Source organism: Planococcus citri, chromosome 4, assembly GCF_950023065.1.
Source record: "Planococcus citri chromosome 4, ihPlaCitr1.1, whole genome shotgun sequence".
NCBI lineage: Eukaryota > Metazoa > Arthropoda > Insecta > Hemiptera > Pseudococcidae > Planococcus > Planococcus citri.
Window position 1 is genome coordinate 19,116,559 of NC_088680.1, and position 25,404 is coordinate 19,141,962.

The following is a 25,404-nucleotide window of genomic DNA, read 5'->3' on the forward strand; positions in this document are numbered from 1 at the left end:
CTCATACCAGTAGACTTGATTGAAACTTGATTGTTTTAAACTTGAAAAATATGTATTTCATTTTCATGGAATATTTTAGACAATTTTTACCAGAGCTGGGGAACCAAAACAATACTGAAACTGGAACTGATTAAATCCTGATTCAAATCAATCACGAAATCAAAACCATTATTTTTCTTGATCCCAAACCCAAAAAAATCCCGGAACCGATATAATTATGAACCCAAAACCGAAACGATTTTGTTTTGGTTTTGGGATTTCAATTTTTGCCTTTTTCCACAATTTTCTTTTGATAAATGGTCATTTTACATCATTTATCCTCAATCACTCAGATTATAATAAATAATTACTCAACAAATTAAGCAAAATATGCATTTAAAATGTCAAACTAATTACACCATTGGATTTTTCACGTCAAAACCTTCCATTTTTTAGATCCTTGCAGGGCGCATTAGTCAATTTGGGCTTGAAATCGGTTGAAATGAAAATCCCGAAACCAAAACCAATTCAACCCGGAACCAAAACAATTTTTTCAATCCCAAAAAGAATCCCGAAACCGAAATAAAAATTTAGAAGAGCGAATCCCAAAACGAATCCAATCTCGATATTGTTTCAGTCCCATAGCTCTGATTTTTACACCATCACGTCTCACCATTGATGGTAGATTTTGAAACCATATTCGAGCAACGTTCCTAGCGAACACTCTCTAGACAATCTCTGCAACATTTTCCATCATTGTTGACAACCTCGTAGACCAATTTTTTACAACATTTCAGTCCTTATTCTCTCAGAACTTGAACGATTTCTCAACAGTTATCCCCAACTCTCGAATATTCCATTCAAAAATCCAAATCATAACAAAAATATCCTTCCTTATAACAATAATACCGTGGTACATTCGAGGTCTGTCGCTTCGTGTTTACATTCAATTAATCCGCACAACGCTGACGACAATCAAACGCTGAAATATCGCTATTGCCCCATATTACTCGAATAAAAGTATAGTAGGCTAGAAGAGCTCACAATCATAGAGCAAATAAGAGTACACCAAGTCGAAATACTCTTTCTTACCACAACAGAATCGGTGAATGGGCTGCTAATCGTTGCAACGCCGTCGGATGAGGCTACAAATAACAACGACACAGGGTACCTAAGCATATAGTACGACGGCGACGAATTAAACAAATGCAAATATTTACCTCGCGACATGTCGTATATGTAGTCGTCGTAGTCGTATCTCTGCGTGAAAAACGACGCACGTCTACGGATAACATATTCAAAAACCTCAGTCCTTCTCCCTACACTTAGATCATCGTACCCTATATTTAACTTTCTACTTACACAGCATTTATAAGAGTATAAAACTCACTCGTACCGATTACTTATTTTTTTCCCTTTCCCTTACCAACCTACCAAAAAGATACCTACACCGCAATCTAGAATGGATTTTCCGACCGAATGTTTTAATCGAACCGATACTATTTGGTGAAACGTTTTTCGAATTCGATTCAATCGAAGTAAAAACGTGTTTATGTGTTCCAAATACCTAACTAAACCGTATAGGTAAGAACAACAAAAAAGGTCCGCCATGTTACAATATTAGCTTTAGCTCGCTAGAAGAAACTCAATTTTCCGCTACGTTTACATATAACCATATTTTCTACATCGTTAAACATTAACGAGCTCTCTTCTTACATACCTAGTGGAAAAACTGATAAACTAAAAAGTAACTGATAAACGACCATTTATATAATAAATACCTTCTTCGCCAACGCAACAAAACTACATACAAGTACAAGTAGGTACATACAATATAGCGCGGTGTAAAAGAAAAATCGATATTGACGACCTCCTCTACCCCTCCAGCCAATATTTTCATTTCTCCGTGCACTTCATTTTTCTGTGTTCTTCGAAGTCAACATTGTAATGTAAAGGCAATACATGAAAATGTACACACACACACACACAGGTTGGTAGAAGTACTCAGACTTACTTTCGATGATAAGAATATCGTTCAAATTCAAATATACACGAAAGTAGCAGGATGCCACTTTTCAACATTATCGATACAATGCAGTGTAGTATGTATAAAATAGAAGGATTGTTCACCTACACAAGACTCATAAAGTCATAAAAGTCATAAGTAGATAACATTAAAATGATAATGGTGACATTGTAGACTTACTTTTGTTTTTGTTCTTTGTGGCGAAGTTGCAATGTTTTGGATAATTTATCCAAATTCTTGCTGTAGTCCAATTCTACTTCGGCTCGTCTCCTGAAGAAGTCTTGCAATTCGGAGACGATGGTTACTTGCGTTTCCATACGCGTGTCCAGGCATCTTAGCTGTTCGCCGAGTTGGATTCTGATATCTGTAAAACGAAATAGGATGTTTTGATTAGATTTAAAGGAACAGAAAAAATAACCCAAAATTTAAAACGTATATAACAGTAGAGTATTAATCAAGTTAATAGCCGAAATTTCCAACGTTGCTCAGAAAAATGCATAAATTTTCAACGAGCAATATAGATTTTGGCCACAATAAAATCAGTTCTAAAAATAGACTGAAAATTATCTCTTGGTCAGCAAATTTATCAGTAGGTAAGTATTGGGCAAAAAATGGTCAAGCTTGACTGATAAAGGACTCGAGAATCCTCTTAAGATTTGAATGAGATCGAGATTTTTGGAAAGAGCATGTTCTGAAACTCCAATTACCAAAATTTCAACAACCCGAATTGATTTTTAGATTTTTGCAGAGTTTTAAAAAATCCAAAATCAATTATTTTCAGCGATTTATGCTTCCTATTAAAAACAATATGTTGATCCAGGAAAAATGAATGGAAATTGGTCCTGAAACTAATACAATATCAACTGAAGCGACCTTAATTTCGCCAATTCCAATCAATCTTCAGCCTCTAGCACCACAATTTTCAATTTGTTCAAAAAATACGGGAAATTAGTTTGGCCAAGTAAACATTCTCAGAGTGTCCGGCTGAAAATTCGGCCCAAATGTAGATAAACTCGTTTTACAAGAGGAGAAAGATTTTGGGCAGCCCAAATTAACTTCCGCATCTGAGCATTCTGGAGATATTCAAAAATTCTGGAGAGACAGGAAATCGAGCTCGAGGCTCCAGAATGGCAATTTTGATAACTTTTGCTGAATTCTTCAAAGGCCTTTCTTTTCAACAAAAATTTTCGACAAACATTACTTTTTCCCAAAAAATTACCCAAAAGCCTCTTTTTTTATCTTTTTTGTCAAAAGTTTCCGAAAAGTAAGCATCACTTTTCTGCCAATATAATTCCCAAAACGTCCTGCTTTTTGCTAAAATCCTCGCTGTTTAGTAAAATTGCCCAAAAAGTTTCACTTTTTTGCCATCAAATGCTGAGAAGCCCTGCCTTAATCTGAAATTATTGTTGAAGTGTAGTTTTCTGCCAAAAATAGAAAATAGTCTAGCCTTTTATCTAAAATGACAAGCTCTCATTTTTTTTTGCCAAAAAACGTCAAAAGTTGTGATTATTTTTTTTGCAGAAAATTTCAAAAACAGGGTGTCTAACAAAACTTCCAGACAAAAAAATCATGACTTTTTCATGACCTCCTATTTTTTACATTTTTACCGAAAAAGGAATAATTTTTTGCAATTTTTTGGTAAAAAGTGACCTTTTTTTCAGGAAATTCTTATAGCAAAAAGTAAAGCTTTGACCATTTGGCAACAAAGCAAGATTTTTGGCCAATTTTGGAGGGAAAAGTCAGAAATTTGGAATTTTTTGCTAACCAAGGGACAATTTTCAGCAATTTTTGGCAAAAAACAACACTTTTTGAAAATTTTTACAAAAGTTTGAGACTTTTTGCTATACTGGGAATGAGTAGATATTTTTATTCTCGTGACAAAATTCCTTTTTGGCTTTTTGTTCAGGGTGTCTAACAAAACTCTCAGACCAAAAAAATCATGACTTTGACCTATTTCCCACATTTCTACCACATGAAAATACCCCCTCCCCCCAAAAAAATTAAATAACTTTAAACTGCGAGGAAAACGACCAGGGTTGCCATTTTTTACATCAGGATCAAAAATTAGGAATTTTAGTTTTTTCATTTTTCTGATTTTTGAATCAATTTTTCACGTTTTTTTTTTCATTTTATGAGCTGTTTAAAAAAATTTCAAGTAGTTTCGAGCAAAATTCATGACTTTTATGACCACCCACCAAAATTCATGACTTTTTCATGACTTTCATAATCATAACCGTTAGACAGCCTGAAAAGGTCTCTCTCTTTTCCAAAAATTCATCCTGATGTGTCCCTTTTTGTACCAAAATTGCTGAAAAGCCCTTTCATTTGCTAAAATTGCCAAACAAAAGTCTCGATTTTTGCCAGAAATTGCCAAACAAACTAGCTTTTTTCAATCAAAAAGTTGCAAAATCGACTTTTTTGGAAAAAATTGCGATAGAATAATCACTTTTTTGGCTTTAATTGCCAAAAAGTTCTGCTTTTTGTTGAAATATTACAAGTTTCAATGCAGGCAAGTACCTAGTTCCATTTTTAGATTTTAATTAAAAACGAGAAGTTCTGGTTTTTTCGGTGATTTTTTTCTGCATTAAAATGTTTTGCCATCGTTTTTGGTTACTTTTTCAAGCATTTTCGGTTACTAAAGTTACCTTTTTTTTGGAGGGGGGGGGGGGGAGGAGACGAGTACGAGCCTTGTACTTCCCTCCCAGTGCTCTCGAAATTGAAAAGTCTGCGCTCAATCTAAAATCCTGATTCATGTTTCAATCAAATAAAAAATTACCCATCGTTCAAAACTTCAAAGTTGAGCGAATTTCGTTTTGATGCAAATTATTAAACAACAAACAATAAAATGGTACCAAAGTTCTGCAAAAATTGAAAAATTACATCAATTACACTTTGTTGGAACAATTTTTCTAAGGACAAAAAATTGAAAAAAGTACCATTCATTCATCTTCTTCTGATTTAGGAAAAATTGATGAATTTTGTTAATATGTACTTGGTACGAATTTTTTGCAAACGTTTCTTCGCATCACCAAAAACTATTTCCCACTTAGAATTCGCTAAAAAAGATTCGAAAACAAGACAAATGAGGGAAAAAAAGAACTAGAAATCCTCTCTTTTGGTTAAATAAAATCAATTTTCAAAACAAATTTATCAATTTTTACATAAGCCCAAAATGCTTGAATTCTACAAGAATAAACCATGGATGAAATTTTTATGAAATAGAATTCCACGAGTTTTGAAATTTTTCTACATCCTTGGTAGGTAAATTGAAAAAAAAAACGAATGAAAAATACACAACTTTTCATCCTGAACACCCCCTCACTCCCCTCCTCTTTCCCTCGGTAATTCCAATGACTAGTTCTGATTTTCGATGAATTAGTAAACTCAAATTTACCATGAAATCTACCACATAAATAAGAAGAAATCGAAATTCTCCGTATCGACACAAATTTCCCTCCGTAATCAAACAGCACCGCGCTATGCCAGTGTTTACATTACTTTTATTTTCTATTTTTTCGCCAAACTTCCATTATTATGTAATTAGTTACAAAAGCTCGAATATAACATTCGAGAACAACCTTCATCGAATGTTCTTGATGATCTAAATTTCGCAATCCGACCAACGCGAACGTTTACAAACATCGTATTTTTATTACTTTTTCACGCGTGATTTATTTTTGGTTATGGAAGCACATACAAATATACTCACAATTCGCGCAATAGCGGTAATAATCACTGATTGGGGGAGGGGGGAGGGGGAAAGCTCTAGATTACACTTCACTATACAATACAGACGTATAGTACGTTATGATAGCGTAGCTCAACAAAAAAAAAAAAAAGAAGAAGCTACCGTCTGAAGACCATAGAATTTTCTTTTCATTCGCTTTGAAACTGGAAGCAGCGATGGAGTATAGTAAGGCGACATTTATAATTATATCGTGTTTGTTATTAATTATGAAAAGAAGAAGCCAGAGAGCAGAAGGAAACGCGAGTTGGAGTTGTATGGAAGATGACACGTAGATATCTTATAATTACCATACAAAGAAACGCATATGACACTTGGTCCATTACCAAAGACTGTAACTGGTAGTCTCTCTATGGTCTCTATAGTACGAGTACATAGCAGACTCGTTGATCCCTGCGTGCTACTCGCCACTGACTACGAGAGACAGATAGAAAGAGAGAAAGAGATATTGCATAGTATACAGACATTCGTAGAAAGAAGAAGAGAAAAAAGGCCAACGTAATTAAGCAACCCGAAGTGTACAGCACGCATCTCATTCTCATTTTGTACAGCATTGAGCTGAGCATAACGAACTGACATATGGCAAAAGGGAGTATTAGCGCCCCTTCGTGACCTGCCTATGTGCCTGGTTCTTTCAATGGATAAGTACTGGCCGCGGATCCGCAGCGTATACCATAAAATAAACAATACCAAGTATTGTTGCATTCGATGACAATTAAATTTTTCGGAGGCGACAATTATGCCGGGTAAACAAGTTCCATGATACCGAAGTTAAATATTTACTCTGGTTGGATTTTTTTTTCGCCATAGTGCTATATAGTGCTCGGTACTACCGGAGGCAGCAGCGGTAGCGTAAAAGTCCATAATTTTATGTCGTCGCGTGTGTACTCTCCTATAGTTGTATGTAGTACTCGTATCGTATGTATTATTTGCATTGGTAACGTTAATACGTACTGACGATGGTAAAGCCAAATTATCGGCCGCATCGCACATAAATTAGTACGACGTAGAATACATCCGAAATAGGACGCTGTAATGTACATTAGGTTTAGGTACTAGGTACCTATTCATTTTACCAATAGGTAGGTAGGTGGAGAGGAACCTGAAAGTGATACGTGTGTGTGTCTGTATCTGTAGTACACATTGGTCGTTGTCATTTGCACTATTTATAAAACACCAACTTATGTGTGTAGAGGTGTTGGAAAAATGACCAAACTGCGTATTGGATAACTCGGGATCGTCATGCAGACGATTGATTTGTGTGATTTCTATACTCGTAAATGTATCGCTGGATATCCTGGACGTCATATCACTGTGCAACGATGTGATGATTTTTTCCAATACATATCGTTTTGGAATGCAGTCCAGCAACGCCTATTCTATGTTATTATGTACGATTGTCAATCGTCGAAAAAGGTTCCAAGACCCCTTGCAGTTACCCTTGCCGAACTGTGAACCTATCTGTATATTTTTTGACATGGGTACGAGTTAGATAAATAACGAGATGGTGCTGTGCTGACCATCTTGAGTGGACGAGGTGGTGTTTATACTCGTAATTTAAGCACGTATGTATGAAAGCAGCGAAGATGAAGGACGAAAAAGAAATATTTTCTTTGGTGACGAACGACTAGGGAGGGTTCCTATTGACAGAAAATTTTTAAAAATGGAAATCAGTCCGAAAGTGATGTACATTATAGGGCCAAATTCCAACCGAATCTCAATTTCCATCTAATCCAATTTTATGAGTATACCAGGGTGTCTACCAGGCCATAAAAGTCATCAAAAGGTCATCCTTTTGGACTGTAGGACATCAAAGTCTTTAAAAAGTTATCCTTTTGGGCAAAAATTGAACGCAATTTCCAAAAAAATTCGAATATTCTCAAAATTGAATGACAATCTATTTTGTCATACAAAATTTTAGCGTTCTACTAATTATGCGATTTCCATGATGTAAGTACACAGGATGTCCACCTTTGTTCGGAAATGATTTTCCCTGTCTTTTCCAGGTTTTCCAGATCAATTTCTTCAATTTTTCAGACCCTTGAAAAATGAATTACAATTGCAATCCTGGTTTTAGCATTATTTTTGTGTTTTTTTGGTTCAATTATTTTATTTTTTAAAGGTTTGAAAGAGCACGTTAAAAGGCCCGAGCAAAGCGAAGGCAAAAGCTTTGGAAAATTAACAATTCGAAAAGTAGAACGACTTCATAGAGAAATAGATTTCTTCAATGTCAACATTTTTCAAATTTAATCAATAATTTTCAAAACATGGGCAACACATTTTAATGCAGGAAAAAAAATCACCAAAAAAACCAGAACTTTTTCGTTTTTAATCAAAATCTAAAAATGAAACTCGATAGAAACTTGTTTAATTTCAGCAAAAAGCAGAATATTTTGACAATTATTGCCAAAACAGTCCTTTTTCCAATTTTTGCCAAAACTACAAATTTTTTTCAACTTTTTGATTGAAAAAAAAGTCTTTTTTTGGGCAATTTTAGGCCAAAAATTGAGAACTTTCGCGATTTCTGGCAATAAATACGAGACTTTTGACAATTTCCGCAAAAGAAAAGGTTTCTTCAGCAATTTCTGGCGAAAAAAAAAGAAAGACAATTTAGTCTAACAGCGAAACTTTTTGCTATGTTTGACAGAAAACGAGACTTCGACAATAATTTTAGTACAAAAGGCAAGGAATTCTTATCCATTTTTAGCAAAAAAGCGAAACATTTCTGCAAACTTGCGAAAAAGCGAAATTTCTTAATGATAAAATGGAAGACTTCAACAATTTTTGCAAAAAAGCAAGACTTTTTGGAAATTTGACAATTTTTGAGAAAAGTGACCAGCGAAAAATTTCCTGAGCAAGAGAAGGTAAATTTTTCAATTTTTTCACAAGATCGCCAGAAAGTCCTGATTTTTTTTCAACATTTTTAGTCCGGCATATGACAATAGGAGTAATTGCACACCCCCCCCCCCGATCCTCCGGGACAACTTTTTTCTTAAAGGGTACATCCTAAGGAACATTTTAAAGCAAACTTGCCAAAAAAAAGTTGGCCTTACTTACAAAATGGCGGCCATTTTGATTGACAGGTCAGCCAAAATCGCAGATTTTGCGTTTTAACATAGGACTTGCACGAAAAATTTATCACATGTCAAAATTTCAAGTGCTAAAGTGCGTTTTTCGATTTTTGGTGAATTTTTGAAAATCGAATTTAGGCCAAAAATGAGCGGAAAAAATCAAAATTTTACCAAATTGACCAAGAAATCTGAAATTTGGGATATACCCTACTTTCGACATGCCAAATCGATTGGAAACGGGTTTAACCCGTTTTGAGCAGTTCTGGAGCCTCCAGCAGATTTTTGAAACTCGAAATTCCCACAAAATTCCATCAAATTGGAGTTGTAAAGCTAAAATTTACTCTAAAAACTGATTAGTGATTTCAATACGCTACGAAGTACTGCAGGTGAATTTCAAGTCGTTTTGGAGCCTCCAGCAACTTTTTGAAAGGTTGTATGACGTTTTTTTGGAAAATTGAAATTTCCTAAAAGTACCTGGAAGCTTCAAAACCATTTGAAACCACCATGTAGTCTGCGAAGTAAATTTCAGCTTGCCAACTCCATTTGATAAATTAATGTTGGAGAAATTTCAAGTTTCAAAAATCTACTAGAGGCTCCAGTAATTTTCAAAAAAGTCGCTGGAGGTCCTAAAATGACTTGAACCCACCTGAACTCGTCTTCAGTGGGTGTTAAAATTGGAGTGTAGAGTAAATTTCAGATTTCCATCTCCATTATAATTGATGAAATTTTGTGAAAATTTAAAGTTTCAAAAATCTGCTGGAGGCTCCAGTAATTTTCAAAAAAAGTCGCTGGAGGATCCAAAACGACTTGAAATTCACCTGCAGTACTTCGTAGCGTATTGAAATTAGTTTTTAGAGTACATTTTGGCTTTACAACTCCAATTTGATGGAATTTTGTGGAAATTTCGAGTTTCAAAAATCTGCTGGAGGCTCCAGAACTGCTCAAAACGGGTTGAAACCGTTTCCAATCGATTTGGCATGTCGAAAATAGGGCATATCTCAAATTTCAGCTTTCTTGGTCAATTTGGTAAAATTTTGATTTTTCCCTCATTTTTGGCCTAAATTCGATTTTCAAAAATTAACCAAAAATCGAAAAACGCACTTTAGCACTTGAAATTTTGACAGGTGATAAATTTTTGCATGATCTTTCGATCCACCTTTGTAAAGTTTGAAAAAGTTCGTGCAAGTCCTATGTTAAAACGCAAAATCTGCGATTTCGGCTGACCTGTTAATCAAAATGGCCGCCATTTTGTAAGTAAGGCCAACTTTTTTGGGGGGAAGTTTGCTTTAAAATGATCCTTAGGATGTCCCCTTTAAGAAAAAAGTTGTCCCGGAGGATTGGCGGGGGGGGGGGTGTGCAATTACTCCTATTGTCATATGCCGGACTATTTATATAGATATGCTGTTTTTTGTCGAAATTTTAAAAAAGAGTTTTCATGTATTTTTTTCTAATTTTATTTTATTTACATTTTTTATTTTCTCTAGATTTTTGAAAATTAAATTTTTTTACTTGGTTTCAATTGAGGAAGAAAAACCAAGACCAAATAATTATTCGTCAACAAAATGATTCTTTATTGAAACACCCTGTAGAAGTACTGAAAGCAATATTATTATTTCACGAGTTGAAATGAAATAATAAAAAAAATAACCTAAATAATATGACTTCTAAAAAGGTGTCGAATGACTAGAAACTTCCTTTTGGACTCGCATTCAACCAACATAACGCGTTTGTTACACATTGTCTGTTCCATTTATTATGATTTATTGAAGAGAATCTCCTGTTTGAAAACGTATATTTAGGAAAAGAAAGAAGAATAAAAAGAGAAAATTAATACAACGCTACCTATTCGACGTATGTGCCTATGTTTATAGAGAACTGAACTGAACCACCAATGTGAGCCCCAAACCCATCTTATTCTGCACCTTGCTTGAAATCGAAAAATGGTGTAGGAATTTTTACACGCTCGGTTTTTCACTTGATTTACAATATTTTACGATTTTGGCACACGAGTACGCGAAGGCGAAGCATTCGATGTGCGGCGAACGAATTACAATAAATCTTGTCGCGTAAACCTACCCTCTCCGGCCCCGGAACATCTCCGGGGTAGACCACATGCACGGTATGCTCGATCGACGAACCTCTCCGTCATTTCTGCGAATTCCAGTTGTCATTTAGTTTAAGAATCGCGTACGTCCTTCGAAGATTTCGGGTACGATGCCAATACAACTTTTCAATCGATGAGAATTGAGTATACCGAGTACGTATATTTCAATCGGCGGGAGCTGCGAATGCGACTCGTGTATGGTGCGAGAGGTTCGTTATCCTGTTGAAAAAAATCACCGAAATTGGCGGAAAATTACAGCACGATTGAAGAAGAACAAGAAGAAAAGTGTTGGCCGTGAATTGGGCGACCTTCTTTCACGCTGATAAATTATTTATAAGATCGAGACGAACAGAAACGATAATTACGTCGGCGAATTTATTTACTTATTATTTTTGGTGTGTTTTGCACAGCCTTTGAGTGGTGACAAGATGGAAGATTTTAACGCTGATGAGGTTTTGTGAAAGAATGTGAATGAGTCTTGGTTTCATTGAGAATGTATTTATATAGCGAGGAAATTCCTGGATTACTTTCTATGAAATGGAAAATTGTCAAGCAATAAAAGTGATGAAGTGTAGATACGAGTTGCACGTGTTGACGAGGTGAGTCAAATTGTTACCTCGTATCGTGGAAATTAAATTGGCTGTGTTGTGAAAATTATTAAATAAATTATGAGAACGCTCGTAAATATTGGTTGAAAAACATTAAAAATTGGCAAATTGAAAATTCACCATCATGGTTTTCATGTGTATATTAGTAGTACTCGTTGCATAGGGTGTTACGAAGAGTTGAAAGGTTGAAACCTGCTACATTAATTCAATTTTTCCCGCCAATTCGTCAGTTTCTGGAAACCATCGTTGTGACTATCTTAATCTCCAATAATGTTTCGAGAAAAGGAATAAACCGAAATATCATTCATTTTCTAGAAATATTGGCAAAATACCTCGCTTTTTAGCAATATTGCTGAAAAATTACACATCCCCCTCCCCCAAAACAATTAGGTAGGTATCTGAAAATTGAGCTTTTTTGCTAAAAATTACCAAGCCTTCCAGCTTTTTACCAAATCATTGAAGAAAATATCACTTTTTTGCGAACAATTGCTAAAAAGTCTCGCGTTTTTGCTAAAATTTCACAGGGTTTGGTGCTGAAATCAAAAATGAAAAATCACTCCTTTTTTCGTTTTTTTGATCACTTTTTGGCTTCTTATATATAATAGCCCCTCCCGAGGGTACACTAATTCTTGTAAGTCCATTATTTTTTGCCCCCCCTCCATACCCCAAACATCCTAACCGAATTTATTTTCGCGTTTAAAAAGGAGTCTTTTTGTTTTAATGTTTGCCTAACGAAGTCCTGTTTAGTTTGTACAATATTTTCATATTTTTGTCAACATCATAATCATAAAATTTGCCAACTTTTAGTCTGTTTTTCAAATTTTTTTTTGAACAACAAAATTTAAAAAATTTCACTGAGGTCGTCAGTTGGCGTTTTCAGGCAGTTCTCAACAGTGTTGGAGAGATTCTCATCAACTTTTAATAACTTAATTTATGATTTTTATTTGCTGTCCAGAAGTTGGTAAAATGTCAACTTTGCCAACTTCCATCGAAAAAAATACGAATTTGCCAACTTTTCCAACTTTCTAGACGCACAGGGGAGTGAGTTGCACCCTGACCCCTTTGGTTTCATCCCTGCCTTTTTTGAAATGACTAATGTTTCGATGAGAAGGGAAGGGAAGGGAAAGGGAGGGGGAGGAGAAGAGGGAAAAATTATGATTTGTTCAAGTCAAAATTTTGTTGTTTAAAAAATATCAAAAAAATGAAAAAAAATGGAAAAAACAAAATGACAAATTTCATAATTTGGTTACAAAAATGATAAAAAAACAGAACTTTTTTCAAATTTTGGGCAAAAAAGTAAGACTTCTTCAAAGTTTTGACAAGAAAACATGGCTTTCTGGCAATCGTAGAAATTCTTCGAGGCTGAGGACTGAGGAAATCAAAATGTATTCACGTTAAAATTTTTCAATTTTCAAAAAAATCTTAAAAAATGAAAATTTTGAAACAAGAAAATGTGAAATTACGTAGGTGAAAAAAATAAAGAAGAACTTTTTGAAATTTTGCCAAAAACGCCAAAAAACCACCAAACGAAATAAATTTACCTAATTTTGAAAAAATTTCAGTTGTCTCTGAAAGCTGAATTCTTTTCTGAAAGTTTGCTCAAACTGGAGTTCACATTTTAAAATTCTGAATAGGTAAATTGTTCACTGGAAACTTCTCAACAATTCAAAATATGGCCACATCAAAATGGGCATTTGGGCACTTTCGAGTAAAAAGGCACCCCCCCTCCCATTTTAGGTCAAAATTTAAAAAAAATAACGAAGTCATGCGATATATCGATTGACATGTTTCGAAGGTGTAGAACACGAATATGACCTTATTTTTCCGATCTGACCCCTTTCTCATCATTTTCCCTTCCATCATCAAACATTTCCCTCATGGAAAAAACAACCAATATCGCGAATAAACTCGAGATTTCATATTTTCTCGACTTCCTCATTCCAGCTCTCGATAAATCCTCCTCAACTCTCAAATTTCCAGCTCATCCGACAATTTCCTCGTCGACACGAACCTTACCCTAGCCCAGGTCATCGTAATCGGTTACTCGTCGGCAAGGTCACGATGGAAAATAGGTACTCATCGTTTGGTCGTTTTTATCGTGATTTATTCGACAATTACGAATCACTCGTCCACATCTGAATTATTACCGATAATCGCGCCGTCCGCGTCGTCAGCGCGCTGCTCCGCGACGATTGTCACGGCCGACTGGACGAGTTACCATAATTACCCTTTTACGCGAACACTTCACGGTGTGGTGTCTGTACTGAGAGCTGTAAGTGTAATTTGGTATGTCGCAGTTCGACGGTATAAATACGATTACCTGGTCTCGTCGCTGTATTCTCGTTTATACCGTCTCGTAGCATTATTGAAATCGAGTAATCGACACACCGCACTCCAAGTCTAAAGGTACCTACTCTCCTCGTACATATACATTCACACTCTAAAGTAAAGTCAACCATCAACCTACGTCCTACACAGCGATCCCATCGCCACGAGGCTGTCGCCGCCGAGCCAGCGTGCCGTGTACACCAGTTACAGTCACACAGAGGAAGAAAGGAAATCGTTAAGTCGAGTTATTTTCTAATTAATTCGAATTGTTGATCGATACGGGTCGTTATGCGTGCTTTCATCGTTGGTTACACAATAAACAAGCTTTTTTGTTTTTTTCGTTAGGTAGGTATAGTACATACATTCAACGATCCCAAGAGCTGGAAAGAAAATACCCTTTTAGAGTACCTACTACAGTACCTACCTCGTATTGTATGCTATATTGCTCGATCACCATTCGTGTATATTTATAAACATCTTCTCGGTCGAGATCTCTACAATTATGTTGTAATTCAGTGGAATTACTCGCGGGACGGAAGAATGGAGTTTACACCTCGGTTCAAAAATTTGAAACTTTGGTAGTGTAACCCCCAAATCAAATGCTAGAAAAATATGACGAAGGAGAGTAAACCTTAAACCTTTCCAAACTCCTTCTCAAGGTCTGGTGGCTCCCTCCCTTCAATTTTCATGCAGCTTGAAAGTAGGACTTCAAGGCAATCACTGAAAAAAAAAACGATACCTTTCCTAATTTTCGTCAGAAAAGAGACTATTAGTCTAGACAACTTTTTAGAGAGACTTTTTTTCATTTTTTTTTTTTTTTTTTTTTTTTTTTTGAAAAAATTGAGATCTTTCTTGGAATTTTTTTTTGCAATTTTTGATTTGAAAAATAAAACTTATCGACAATTTGTGGTATTTTTTGAGGGGGTGGGGGGAGGAGGGGAAACATGATTTATTTAGCACTTTGATAAAAAGTGAGAATTTTTGTCAATTTTTGGCAAAACGAACAACTTTTTGGAAATTAATAGGAAAAAAGTGATGGATACTTTTTTGCAATTTTGTCGAAAAAATGAAGACCTTTTTAGCAATTTTTTTGGAAAAATGGAGACCTTTCTTGGAATACCTTTTTGTAAGTTTTGATAAAAAAATGAAACTTATTGACAATTTGTGGTATTTTTTAGAGGGGGGAGAGGGAACCAAGATTTTTAGCAATTTGATAAAAAGCGAGAATTTTTGGCAATTTTTGGCAAAACATACAACTTTTTGAAAATGAATGGGAAAAAATTATGGATACTTTTTTGCAATTTTTTTTGGAAAAAATTGAGACCTTTCTTGGAATTTTTTTTGTAATTTTTGATTAATTAATGAAACTTATTGACAATTTGTGGTATTTTTACGGAGGGAGAGGGGAAACAAGATTTTTTAGCAATTTGATAAAAAGTGATGCATTTCTGCCAATTTTTGGCAAAATGAACAACTTTTTGGAAATTAATTATTTTTAATGGGAAAAAAGTGATGGATACTTTTTTGGTAAATGGTGACCTTTTTAAGAAAAATGTTGGCAAAAAGCCAAAACTTTGACCTTTTGGCAACTTTGGGCAATTAAATTTATCATTTTGGGGGGGGGGGGGAGAGTGAGACATTTGCAATTTTTTGCAAACTGGGGACAATTTTCGGAAAATTCTCAGACAGAAACAACTTTTTTTGAGCAATTTTTACAAAAGTTGATACCTTTTTAATATTTTGGCAAAAGAGCGAGACTTTGACAATTTTAGGCAAAGGCGAGGCTTTGTAACTGTAACGCTGAAAAGGCAGTGTAATTAATTGGAAAATAATAAAAAAGTCGATACTTCCGTATAGATGGAGAGGAGATGGAGGAAACATGAAACTCTGCAAAATTAAATGGCTATTTTCTTCAGGACTTTTTTTTTATTCTCCTCACTAGACAGCTTTTCAGATCTTTTTTTAAAGCGTAAAGAAAAATGGGCTTCAAATAATCCCATTTAAAATTTTTTTTTGGATTTTAGTGAATTTTCGAAACTAAAATTTTATTACCAAGTAAGTAATTTCAAAAATACTAGGGTGTCTAACAAAACTCCCAGACAAAAAAATCATGACATTTTTCATGACTCATTTTTCACATTTTTTTTACCGCATGAAAATACCCCCCCCCCCCAAAAACAAAAACTGCGAGGACATTTTTTAAATTTGTAGGTAAGTAGGTATTTTAGTTATATTTCATGTTTCCAATTTTTTGAACAAATTCCTTATTTTTTTTTTCATGGCCCCCAACAATTTTTTTGGACTTTACCTATTGGGAGAGGTTCTGGGGGCCATGGGTGAGGTCGATTTAAAAAACTATGGCTATTCGTGTTCAGCGATATCGAAAACATACTAAGTATTTCATGTGTCACATGAATGTAACCATTTTTTTGGGGGTTACCCCCTTTGGAGAGGTGCTGGGGACCGTGGACGGGTCCAATCAAAAATCTGACGTCATATTCGTGTTTAGCGATATCGAAAACATACTATTTCATGTGTCACATGAATGTAACCATTTTTGGGGGGTTACCACCTTTGGGGAGGTGCTGGGGGCCGTGGACAGGTCCTATCAAAAATCTGACGTCATATTCGTGTTCAGCGTCACCAAAAACATACAATTTGATATATCACATGCCCCAGATTTTCTTTCGAAAGTTTCGCCCAAAATTGGGGGTGGGGGTGCTCCCCTTCCATTAAGAGATCCCATCTCGAAACTTGAATATTTCAAAAAAGCATCAATAAGTGCATCTATGGAAATTTTTTCAAAATTTTAAATGGTAGCTCCCACTTACAGCGCCATTTTTCAATTTGAAAGTTCAACTTTCAACTTTTGAAAATTTCAAAATGCTTAAAAACTTCTAAATGCAGTGCCCTTTTGAACTGTGAAATCAGTTTTGATCAAAGTATCATAGTTTTGGAGGAATGGGCTGCTGAAGTTGAGTACCTCGAGACAATGTGAAAATAATGGAAGCTCCCCCCCCCCGAGGGGGCTCGAAAGACATGACTCAAAAACATTGGTTGAGTTGACATGGAATGACCCACTTACAAGTGTGTTTAGAGCAAAATTCATGACTTTTTCATGGCTTTTATGACTTTCACGATGTCTCAAAATTGGGTAGGTAGAGGTATTTCAAAATAAACTTTAGCCGTGGAGCAAAACTATTTGAATTTCAAAATTACCAACCCTTCTCAAAAACCAACTCAGGCAAGCGAAAATTTTGTTTCAAGGTAGGTATTTGTTTACATGCACTATGTTTAAAAGTTCAAGCAGCTTTGTGTGTTTCAAAACTAATGAGATGGGAAAGGGAGGGGGAGGTCAACATGCTCCCTGCCCAATTTTTACTGATTTTCTCACTAAGCAGTCCCAAAAATCAAAATTTATAGTGTAATACACAAAAAAGAACACGGTTCTCAAAAATTAGACCGTTCAATAAAGTTGAGCTTCCACTTTTGTTCGAAATAACGATCTCTTCCCTTTTTTTTCATAAAAGGCCCTCCCCGCCCAATTTTCCGTAAACCCCAATTTTTTGAGACATAAAAAAAATCAAAAATTTTTGTACCTAAATCATCGAATTTTGGAAAAAATGTATCAAAATGTAGCTACCTAGTCGTTCCTAAAAAATGCAAGAGACAAAAAATCTGAAACTCATCATCAGAAAATGTTCAAGGATACTGGATCGAATCTCTGCGTTCATCTTAACCCAAATGGAGAGGGAGGGCTCAATGTTCTCAATTTTTCATACCAATTCCCAAATTATGTTTTTCAACTCTCAGAGTAGGTTTTTGATATAGATTACTCCGAAAATTTGAAATGGAGCTCAAGGCTTTGGTTTTGAAATATTTCGAATCCCAATTCCAATCCTATGATAATTTTTCGTTGAAAAATTACAAGTAAGTACATGCTATGGACCACCCTGCATGTATCCCTTGAGAACTAACATCACTGAGGAAACCTCCGGGTCCATGTCAGCACCCGGAGGTTTCCTCAGTGAAGTCAGTATTTTAATTTTACTTGTTAACTCAACATAACCCGGAGGTTTCCTCAGCGATGTCAGCATAAAATCAAGTCATCGCTTAAGGGGTATCTAATCACGTCTTCAGGTCATTTACTCCTTAGAAAAGGTTCAGATGCCCCAAAATTCTCATTCTCTTCATTCCAGCTCGCTATTTCCCCCCCCCCAATTTTCACCCATTTCTCTTACTTTTGAACTACAGGGAAACAGAGTCGCTTCCTTTCCTCGCATCAATCTACAGTCAGTCATCTGAGTTTGAATCACTTCACGAAGTTCTCATCCATCAGTCTCATTATCATTACCATGCAATATTTGAACAAAAACAGAATTCTCTCGCTCGTGTTCGCTTCTAGTTCAGTTGTTGTTTTTTTTCGCGATAACTTGACCAAAGCGGACACCAGCAACAACAACGATGAATTTCACTACGAAAACCGTTAACCTATCGGCAATTTGATGAGCCAGACTCGTGCCGGGTGCGCGTTTATTCTAGTCTGCATTCCAGAACTTGCGGCGCGCGACCGACGCACGCCACAAACGATGATAATTAAAACCACGCCGGCTATAGCCATAGCCCGAGCCCGAGCCCGGTTTTGGTGCAGAGTAGCGGCGCGAGCGAGGAGGCATTCTTCCTAAAACCCAACGCAACGGACCAGCTATGTGCATTCTCACTCTGTCTCACTCTCCTGTTGCTATTGTTTATACACAGGAGACTCGCTCGAGTAACACTATAAAAGCCCGATTCGTATACTCTTTTGACTGTTGCCCCGCGATCCGCACAAACACATATGTATGTGTAATACAAGGGGAGAGTTGTTTGGAAATGGTAGGAAAAAAAAACCTCCTAGGATACTGGCGCGCGACTCACGGGTCGGGGCCGAGGACCGGGGGCCGCTCTCTCGGTGATTTAGAGAGTTGAATGGAAAAAAAGCAGGTGTTTTATTTTCTGGTGTCTCTGTCCTTCTCTTTCTCTTAGTGATGTGTTCTCTCTGTGGTCGTGTGTACGTGTGTATAGATAGATGATTGGAACACCAGAAATTTTCAAATACTCGTATTTATGTATGTGCTGGGTATAGGCGCAATTTTAAGGTAGCTAGACGACGTATATAGGATAGGATAGGCTACAGGACAGGCAGGGCAACTGGGGCGCCAACAAACGCCAGGTGTTTGCTAACTTCACCGTATTACCAAAACCATTATATTGCGCGGCTTGCCGGAGGGCGGACGACGGGGGTGAGGTAGGCAGCGGCACAGGCATAGGCACAGGCTCACGTATATCTTTCTCTCTGTCGCTCCCTCGCACTTATTCTACATATCATCCACGAGACACCAACCATCCAACCGGTTCCATATTCTCAACCATTTATTACCACCACCGATATATGCGTGTGTACGACGACGCGCCACGCGTGTCCATCCACCTCCACCTTCACCTCACCATAGTCGTCTTTCTCTCTCTTATACCGAGATGAATTCGGTTACTATTTTTTTTCGGTTTCGGTTCGATTTGGTTTGCCCTCAGAAGTCAGAATGTACTGGTTGGTCCTGCTAGCTGGCTTTATAACGTCCAATGAAGAAGACTCCACTCCAAAACGCATAGCTCATTTTTTATGGAAAATTTCCATGCAGAAAACGACGCAACAAAGAAGCTTATCGCGTATTTTAACCCTTCCTTCATGCTCCTGGCTCCGCGTGTGCCATTAATGGCAACGACTCGTACGTACGTAATAAATACTCATACCTACCTATATATTCAATACGTAATCTATCGACCTACAAAACGACACAGAAGACAAAAAAAGGAAAAACAAAGAAATACAAACACGTAGGATGGAAATAGGTACACACTAATAAAACGAAGGAAAAATCCGCTATACGCTATATTATTCGTTTTAATTATTTTTATACTGCTTCGACTTCGAAATCGTATACTTTCAATCGAGATTCGAGTCATCGTACCAGTCTTAGTCACTTGGTAAGTCATTGTTGATGTCGATGTCTTCATCGTATATACCTGATACCTTACCTACCTACGTATATATGAGCGTACGTTATGTATACCTCGTTCTACCTTCTGTATCTTTAATATAAAATGAAGTGTCTATGGATAATATTGTGGAAAGGGGAGTAGAGAATTTTTGGATATGAGACATTTGCCGGATATGGAGAAAATATATCACGAGATAATCTAATCGTAAGTTTGGCGCCGCAGAAGTCGCCACTGTCGTCGTAATCGTAATTTAGATCGTAAACAAAATCCAGATATGCTGACTGCTGATGAATCAGTGCGATGGAGTGGAAGTATAATGACGAGTCAAGTTGAACTGATCGTAGGTGAAAACTGAGAAGTATCTACAGATAAGTTACAGGTTGTATGATAAAGTCGTCTTCTATTGGGCACGAAGCTGAATTATAATGATAAAATATCGATTGAAAAGATGATCTGTATAAGAGGAATCGATACCGTAATAATGAAAATCGTCCAATCTCATAAAGTAGCAAAAGAGCGTACCTTATACCAGCATACCTGCATAAATAATCAGTTTTCGGACAGGAAAATTGCTCACAAATGCTCAAAAAACGTTTCCGTTGAAATAATTTGAATTGTTTACAAAAAATTCAACCCAATCTTCGAAAATTATACCCAAATTTTGAACCTCGAAATTCTTCAGAAGCATTGAATAAAATTCTTGGCAGAAATTTTCGGTTTTCTGCCGCAATTCTAACCCACTTTGATGGGTCACCCGACACCTTTTTCAAAAAAATCAAAAATCATGAGTTCATGAACAAATTTTGAGATCAAAATCCTTCAAAAATGACCAAAAAATATTTTCATCCAATAATGTTCGAATTTTTCGCAAAATTTTAACACATTCTGATTGGTTGCACGACATTTTTACATACAAAAATTACGAAAATCATGACCAAATTTTGGACTAGAAATTCTTCAAAAATTCTCAAAAAATATTTTTTTTAACATTTTTGTATTTTTTTCAACATTTTGAGGCTATTTCAAAAATTTCAAAAATCATGACCCAATTTTGGGCTCAAAAATCTTCAAAAATGTTTAAAAACTATTTTTTGCGAAATTTTAACCCATTTTGATAGGTTACAGACTTTTTCAAAAATCCCAAAAATCATGAGTTCATGACCAAATTTTGGACTAGAAATTCTTCAAAAATTCTCAAAAACTATTTTTTTTGACATTTTTGTATTTTTTGCAAAATTTCAACCCATTTTGATAGGTTACAGACTTTTTCAAAAATCCCAAAAATCATGAGTTCATGACCAAATTTTGGACTAGAAATTCTTCAAAAATTCTCAAAAACTATTTTTTTTGACATTTTTGTATTTTTTGCAAAATTTGAACCCATTTTGATAGGTTAAGGTTGCCGGAGACTGTTTCAAAAATTCCAAAAATCATGACCCAATTTTGGGGTCAAAAATGTTCCAAAAGTATTTTTGCCAATATTTTTGTATTTTTCGCGAAATCTTACTCCATTTTGATAGGTTGCATGAGACTTTTTCAAAAATCCCGAAAATCATGAGTTCATGACCAAATTTTGGGCTAGAAATTCTTCAAAAATTCTCAAAAACTATTTTTTCTGACATTTTTATATTTTTTGCGAAATTTTAACTCATTTTGATAGGTCTTATGATACTTTTTCGAAAATTCCAAAAAACATGACCCAATTTTGGACTCAATAATCGTCAAAAATGTTCAAAAACTGTTTTTGTCGATATTTTTGATTTTTATCAAAATTTGAACCCATTTTGATACGTTGTGTGAGACTTTTTCAAAAATCCCAAAAATCATGAGTTCATGGCCAAATTTTGGAATAGAAATTCATCAAAAATTCTCAAAAACTATTTTTTTGACATTTTTGTAATTTTTTCAAAATTTTAACGAAAAATCCCAAAAATTATGAGTTTATGACCAAATTTTGGGCTAAAAAATCTTCAAAAATGCTCAAAAACTATTTTTTTTGAAATTTTTGAATTTTCCGCGAAATTTTACTCCATTTTTTTGATAGGTTGCATGATATTTTTTCGAAAATTCCAAAAATCATTACCCAATTTTAGGCTCAAAAATTTTTTTAAATGCTCAAAAACTATTTTCTTTGAAATTTTTGTATTATTTGCGAAATTTTACCCCATTTTGATAGGTAGCAATAGCATGATACTTTTTCGAAAATTCCAAAAATCATCACCCAATTTTGGGGTCAAAAATTTTCAAAAATGTTCAAAAACTATTTTTGATGAAATTTTTGTATTTACTACGAAATTTTAACCCATTTTGATAGGTCGCATGACACTCCTTCAAAAATCCAAAAAATCATGATATTTCAATTTTGGTCTCAAAATTCTTCAAAAAGGCTCAAACAAGATTTTTGTCAACATATTTGAATTTTTCGTGAAATTTTAACTCATTTCGATAGGTTGCAAGGTACTTTTTTTAGTAATTCTACAATAGTTCCTTTTTCCTCGTTGGAGGGGACACGACTTCAAAATTAGACTGCGAATCGTTTTCTGGTTCAAAAGGCATGGAACAAAATTTTCGATGCCATTGATCTGAATTTTTTTGGTGTCTGATTCAAAGACATCCGCGAAACTATTCTTGTTTTGGATTTGCCCAAAAATCATCTTTATATTCGGAGTGAGCAGAGTATCCAGTAGTAGCCTGTGAAAAAGATTTTGGACCCGAGCAATTTTTAAAATTGGGGAGATTCATCGTGCGACTGCAAAAACCCAAAATACATACATCTTTTCTGACATTTTAGACACAATCTATAAAAAACCAACTGAATTTTTTGGTTCACAAAAATGCAAACAAAATTCAATTATTACAACACTTTTTGCCAGTTGGACTGCAGACTATTAACTTTACTTAACGACTTTTTTTTTTTTTTTTAATGGTTTGGGTCTTCGTCAATAATATTCTGATGTTTTATGTATACCTATCTACCTATACCTACTTTGAATAAAACTCCACCTGTCTGGTCATTACTGAGATGCTACACTGTTTCGCTGTTACTCGATTACTCTGTCCCTAATTACAACTGAAAAACCATCACTCTTCTCGGAAAAATAAAGAACAATTTCGCACATGAGAAGTTCAATAATTCAAAATACGAATACGAAAAGATCTGTAGGTTCATTTACGAATAAACATCTCAAAGTACTCGAGCATCACATCTTGTTTGGGTTACCTAGATTAAATCACGATGAAATGATAACAGGTGCATATTTTAATGCATAGCACAGCACACACCACAGCCATCAAGATGAACTCTGTCAAATAGGTATACCTATACTTTATAGAAAGAGGATATTCAACGAATTGGATACGTATCAGTGAACTCGATTCGATCGTACTCTAAGAGTCGTACAGTCGTACGCAGACTAGAAAATTGGACAACGAGAGACCCGAGAACCCGATACAGATCATTTGAGTCGATCTGCATTCTGAAGAGTCAATTGGCAAACGATATAAAATTACAAAATTAGAAGAAGGCTTTGCTCGAATATTTATAGCCAAATATACTGATCGCGCTATGTACCGTGCCGAGTGGAAACGAAGAAGAATATTTTAATCTATTTAATTTGCATATTATGCCGTCTAATTTTTTATTCATTAATTCGCGTTCGTTTTGCGGCGTCATATGGCGAATTTATTTTATTTATTTTTTTCACCAGGTAACATTTTTTTAGTCGAAAATTTGTCGGCGAATTCAAGTTATAGTATTTGTACAGAGGTTTCCAGCTCACTCAAGAAGCAAAGAAGGAAAAAACATACGAGTTGAAACGATAATGTCGAGCATTGGTAATTTTTTATCAATAATACCGAAAAAATGTCTGAATTGAATAAAAAAATATTTAGGGGTACAATTTTAGACATTTTCCATCCCCTTCAGTATTTTCACCAAGTAAATAGAAATCTTCAATAGTGGTTTGATGACTCTTCAAATTGAAATCGACCAGTCGAATTTTTTCGCCATTTTTCCAGGAAAATTTATCCATCAACACCACCGCTGGAAAATGTTCATGCCAACCCCTCATTCCACCTCTCCTAGAAATCGGGAAAAGAATTCGGGCCAGATAAACGAGAATCGAAAGAGAACCACGAAATCAACCATCAGTGCAAATGTCAGAGACTGAAATTAATTTTTCGATTTAGGCAAATTTTTTTTTAATTTGAATTTTTTGGTTCACGAAAAATCAACATTTTATCAAATTAAGGTCAAAGTCTGATTTAAGCCTCACATACCACATCGATTGGCGATCGTTTCAAATCGTTTCCGATCCTCCGGCAGATTTTCGAAAAAATACCATATAGATGGGGTAAAAATTAAATTCTGACAACGAGCACAAAAACTCGTGTTCATCGTCTTCGTGACATTTTCGATTGATTTTCGCACATTTTATAAATCCGTTTGAGCCAATTGGAGTCCAAACTTTTCTCCATCAAGAATTGATTTTTGAAAAAAAAAATGAAACATTCATCGTTCACGAATGTTTAAACGAAAAAAAAGCTAAATTTTGGTTTGTATCCTACTTTTCCACCTAAATCTATTGATTTTTCGGAAAAAAATCGATCTCTGCATCCTACAAAACTTAAAAAAGGATTTATGTATTTTTTGATTTTCAGGATATTTAACAGGTAGTGAAAGTTGTGATTTTAAAAATAGGTTGTGAAAGTATTGAAAAAGTAGTGAATTTAATCAAAAAGGTAGATAGTGAAAAAATGAAAAAATTTAGTTTTGCGATCATTTATTGTTTTTTTTTCCAATAATTTTGTTTGAAATTTAAAAATAGTACTTTATACAAATATTCTTCCAATTTCAATTTTTTTGAAAATTTTCCTGTAAAAAAGACTTTGTTAACTTTTTTTTTGTATCTGGAGGGGGAGGGGGGAATCAAAGGAGAGCTTTCTGGAAATTTGGTTCAAAAAAGCCAGTGAAAAAAATAGTGAAAAAGTTTCGATTTGTTCAAAAAAAAATCTCTTAGATACATTCTATGATTTTTCACAATTTTAATTTCTTGAAATCTTGAAAAAAAGTCAACTTGAAAAAATTCCGACTGACGCACCGATTGAAAATGTTTGAATTTTTGAGGTTTTTAAGGGTGGTGGGAGATTTTGACCCGACTTTTTTCGGACTTGATAAAAAATCAAAAAAATAAGCTATCATTTCCTCGTATAATTCACAACTTCAGGGAGTAGAGTTGCAAAAAAACGAAGCTCCAAGTAAGAACCATGAAGAGTTGAATGCGTGTTGGTAAAAGTCAAAATTTATGGCAATAATTTTATGGAGATTCAAAAAAATTCTTTTTGTGATCTTTTTGAAGCAAGCGAGGAATGTGCTGTGAAATTACTATCTTTGAAATTGGAAGAGCCAGGAGCAAACGTTTTTGAAATTTTATGGTCAATGGCTTCAATCTCAAAAATGGGCTATTTTGTTAGACACTCGTTTCTGTTCATCTTGAAAAGTTGTA

The 25,404-nt window shown here is 35.2% G+C and overlaps 1 protein-coding gene across 4 annotated transcripts in view; it reads right to left on the reverse strand.

Moving 5' to 3' along the window:
• The window catches only part of LOC135843936 (SLIT-ROBO Rho GTPase-activating protein 1-like), a 253,737-nt gene that overhangs the window by 29,762 nt on the left and 198,571 nt on the right, over positions 1 to 25,404 (reverse strand). For all 4 annotated transcript variants that reach the window (XM_065361993.1, XM_065361994.1, XM_065361995.1 and 1 more), the window contains exon 2: positions 2,186 to 2,369. In XM_065361993.1, the coding sequence (XP_065218065.1) occupies positions 2,186 to 2,369 (184 nt within the window). The remainder of the gene's footprint in view (positions 1 to 2,185; positions 2,370 to 25,404) is intronic.